General features: G+C 46.8%; 1 protein-coding gene across 1 annotated transcript; it reads right to left on the reverse strand.

Moving 5' to 3' along the window:
- Nucleotides 1–743: 743 nt before the first annotated feature.
- On the reverse strand, nt 744–2,894 carry LOC110537950 (ferritin, middle subunit). The gene is made up of 4 exons (XM_036938022.1): nt 2,431–2,894; nt 1,930–2,076; nt 1,572–1,697; nt 744–1,126 (listed from the first exon to the last, which is right to left on the reverse strand). The coding sequence occupies exons 1-4, from the start codon at nt 2,530–2,532 to the stop codon at nt 971–973; spliced, it is 531 nt and encodes a 176-aa protein (XP_036793917.1). The 5' UTR covers nt 2,533–2,894; the 3' UTR covers nt 744–970.
- Nucleotides 2,895–3,912: the final 1,018 nt, after the last annotated feature.

Here is a 3,912-nt window from a genome sequence, read left to right on the forward strand (position 1 = left end):
AATATGTACTCAATTATTTTACCGTACTTCTTGGTTGTAAATCTTGGTGGCAGTTGTGAAAAGTTGCATGTATTGAACATGCCATTGCTGTTTAGACACTTCCCATTGGGCTATTTTCCCCTTTAACCAAGTGGTCTACTTAAAACTCATGTACTATATGGACACATTAACAATGTCTATCAATATATTTTGTCAGTTAAAGTTAACCTTGCCTGCCAAGTACCAAAATGAAAGTGTTCAGTAAATTACCAGTAGCTTTGCGACCATATGACAGCTCCAATAAGCCCCTTAGGGTGAACGAGAGGCTTGTAGAATTACTATTTGGAATATAGTTCAGAATTTGCTGGAGGGGGAACTATAGAGCATTACCAGCTGAAATAAGAGTAAAGATAAATTGTGTCAGTAAATGCAAAACTTTCCATCACTAAAAATAATGCACCATGACAGCTGGCTAACAGGTTTGATTGACCTCTAGGATGTCTAATAAACTTGTGATGCCCATAGTAAAAGGTCTACATCAACTGTAGGTAACCATTTTCCTCCTATGGACCTAGTTTACATGGTTCTATTACAAGACAGTGAAGGACACCCTCTGGTCAGAGGTAACATCCTTTATAAACCTCATGTTAAACTTCTCCTATTGTTATGATTCTCAGCCACTAGTAGGTCTACAATTGTCACTGGTATGAAGATGCTCAGTAAGAGAGCAAAGAACCTGAATAGACTGATACAACATCCATTACTACAGGTCAACACTTAAAACAACCTTTAGTGATATTTTTTTAATTGTTTTACAAGAAGCCTTGCCTCCAAAATACAGTAGTGTTGTCAACAGAAACACCAATGTTACAGCTGTGTTGCACTGCACCAGTTTAACACTCTCCCCTCCCTATAAATGCAAAGCCAGTAGGATCTATCAGAGAAGCCAGGAGTCCTGGTCTGAAGGCCGTAGTCTTGGGATGGAAGTGGTTTAGCTCTGGCCTCCCAGGGTGCGCTTGTCAAACAGGTACTCTGCCATCTTGTTTTTGACAGCATCCATCTTGGTGAGGTTGGTGATGTGGTCACCCAGCTTCTTAATGGCCTCCACCTGCTCATTCAGGTAATGGGTCTCCAGGAAGTCACACAGCTAAAGAGGGAAAACAGGTCAGACAAGAGAATGACTACAGACCATTGTAGATACAGTCACACACAAGAGCCTGGTGGTAATGGCATAAGTGCAGATGAGGTGTCTGCAGTAAACATTTTTAACTAGGCAAGTCCGTTAACAAACACTTATTTACAACTGCATTTTATTGTTCAGGGGCAGAACATTTTTTCCCTTGTCAGCTCCGGGATTCAATCCAGCATCCTTTGTTACTAGCCCAAAGCTCTAACCACTAGACAACCTGACGGCCTTTTTGCAAACTTACGCATTAGCTGCATAGTGTGCATCTGTGGACTATTGCGCGAATGTGAAGCAGGTCACAATCCTGTGTCATTAGTTATCAGATCAAACCCCTGATCAATTCCTGAGACAGTACCTGTATTCTATGTGATACATACATGTGATGTGTGGTTTCACCATAACTTACATGGGGGTCAACCTTGTCAGAGGCAATCTTGTGCAGGTCCAGCAGGGCCTGGTTCACATTCTTCTCCAGCTGCAGAGCACACTGCATGGCCTCCAACCCATTGCCCCACTCATCACGTTCTGGCTTCTACACAGGACAAAGTGAACAGAAGTGTTAAGGACTACTAGCAGATGTTACGGTCAGGATAAAGTGAACAGAATTACACCCCTCGCACAGTTTCAGTTCAGTGGTTAGAGGCAGTATGTTTAGGACTACTCCAGGTTCTCTATATAAACTTAGCGCTGGAGACACTTTACTCCATGGAGTAAAGTAACTTATCAGTCTACAATCGGAATGTGTTTGATGTTCAGGGGCTCACCTTGATGTCCTGGAGTAAAATGCGTCCACCTCGCTTGTTCTGGAAGGAGAGTAGCTTGTCGGCGTGCTCCCGCTCCTCGTCGCTGTTCTCCTTGAAGAAATGCGCGAACCCAGGCAGAGCCACGTCGTCACGGGAGAAATAGAAAGCCTGGGTGGATAAACAAAACAGCGTGGTTAGAAGAAATACATGCCAAACGTGACTCGGCATTATGTTCTTGTTGTGGAAACGAAACTTGATAAAAGGAATGAATCAGTCTAGTCTGTAGTCGACTTGGTAACCTGCCATGTACCCTGTCAATGAGTTGTTACGCGCCCTGTCCAAAGTAGGATAGATTCCCGGCTTCATTTGAGAAGAAAACAAACTCAAATATGCACAACAGAGTTTCTTGGCTATTAATTATCTAGGCCAATATAATAAAAAGCCAGGTGAAAAAGGGTATTTAGGCCCAGGCATAATAATACAGGTAAATCAACAAAACGGTCATCTTGGTAGACTCCTTACCATTGAAGTGTAGGTGTAGGAGGCAAACATCTCCAAGTTGATCATCCGGTTGATGGCAGCTTCGCAATCGTGGTGATAGTTCTGGCGGATCTGAGACTCCATTTTGGCAGATTTTCTCTTATATCAAAATTAACGGTACAAAAATAGAGTTCCTTAGACTATTTCTCTATTATACTTAAAGAAAATGTTATGTTATCAATCCGGAATGTTCGATAATGCGGGATGAAGGCAGAGGAGTTCCGTTCAATCACTGTTGAAGCAAGAACTTCTTCATGCGTCTTCTCAGACTTGTGAACTAGAAGGAGTCTTGTTCGCTCTATTTATTGTTCAAACGGAATGGGTCAGTGAAATCCACCCTCACAGAGCGTAGCCAATCACCTTTAGAATTTCAACAGCAACTAGGCGGGTCATTTGAAGACGTCTTCCCACTCATACACATGACCAGAGGCAAATATTATTTATTCTACTGACAAGAGAGCCGAGTGACCACTCTAACAATGAAAATACATGTACTCAACGAATGAAGACAGTGAAGGTCAGGTGGGACCATTATAGCCAATGATAGGGCAGGTACTTGTGTAGCAACATGCACAACTCAACGTTGTTTTTCTCAAAGTTGCCGGAATGCCACGTGCATCCACATAACAAGACCCAGGCCCTCGCACGGTTCTGGCTGGGATCTTACCTCAGGACTCTGAGGCTGATCCCAGTCGACCTGCGAGCCCCAGTCTCTTTCCTGCTACCCCCGCACTACGTCCAGCTCCAGAAGTTTTTAAGACATTTTAAACTGGAAAAAGAAACAGTCACGGTTTTAACAAAACACCGCTCTCTTCTCTCTCTTGTGCAGGATCGGGAACCAGTGTGTCCAGTGCGCGGGCTCGCTATAGGTGAGCCCACAACGGTTTGGCGCAACGTGGCCCATCCTGCTCTCCTGAATCGGCATCGGGACCTGTCCTGGATGGTCGCCCACGAGATCCTCCCGGTCAGGGCCGTTATGCACTCACGGGGCATGGCGAGGACATCCGCGTGCCCCCGACCAGGCTGCGGCCAAGAAGAGTCGGTGAGGCACATGCTCTGGGAGTGCAGAGCCGCCAGGGACCTGTGGAAGGAAGCAGGCCCCCTGATCACCTCGTGTCTGCCAGCAGGGGAGGACCTAACACCTCAGCTCGTGCTGTATGGGGTGGGCCGAAGGCCCATTCCATCGAAGGCCTTCACCAAGCTCTGGCCCACCCTCACGTGCCTGAAGGAAGCACTGTGGTCCTCCCGTAACCTGCTGGTAGCGAAAAACGTAGAGACCACCCCCCAGGCAGTGGCCATGGTAGCCACGGAAGCCCTGGGGTGGTACGGAAGGAAGGGGGCCTCGACCCCAGGCGAAGGGTCCCCCACAACACCCTAGGTCCCGGCGGCCACGGCCTGACAGCGCTGCGGCGCCTAGGGCGATGCGCCTAGGGGAGGGATCTCCTCTGGGCCCCGAAGGACGGG

This window comes from Oncorhynchus mykiss, chromosome 12, assembly GCF_013265735.2.
Source record: "Oncorhynchus mykiss isolate Arlee chromosome 12, USDA_OmykA_1.1, whole genome shotgun sequence".
In the NCBI taxonomy this organism is placed as follows: Eukaryota; Metazoa; Chordata; class Actinopteri; order Salmoniformes; family Salmonidae; genus Oncorhynchus; species Oncorhynchus mykiss.

Coding starts and splice junctions, on each gene's coding strand:
- LOC110537950 (XM_036938022.1), bottom strand. CDS start 2,532: ATGGAGTCTCAGATCCGCCAGAACTATCACCACGATTGCGAAGCTGCC. Junction 2,077..2,430: donor CCTACACCTACACTTCAATG/GTAAGGAGTCTA, acceptor TTATCCACCCAG/GCTTTCTATTTCTCCCGTGA. Junction 1,127..1,571: donor CTGACAAGGTTGACCCCCAT/GTAAGTTATGGT, acceptor TTCCCTCTTTAG/CTGTGTGACTTCCTGGAGAC.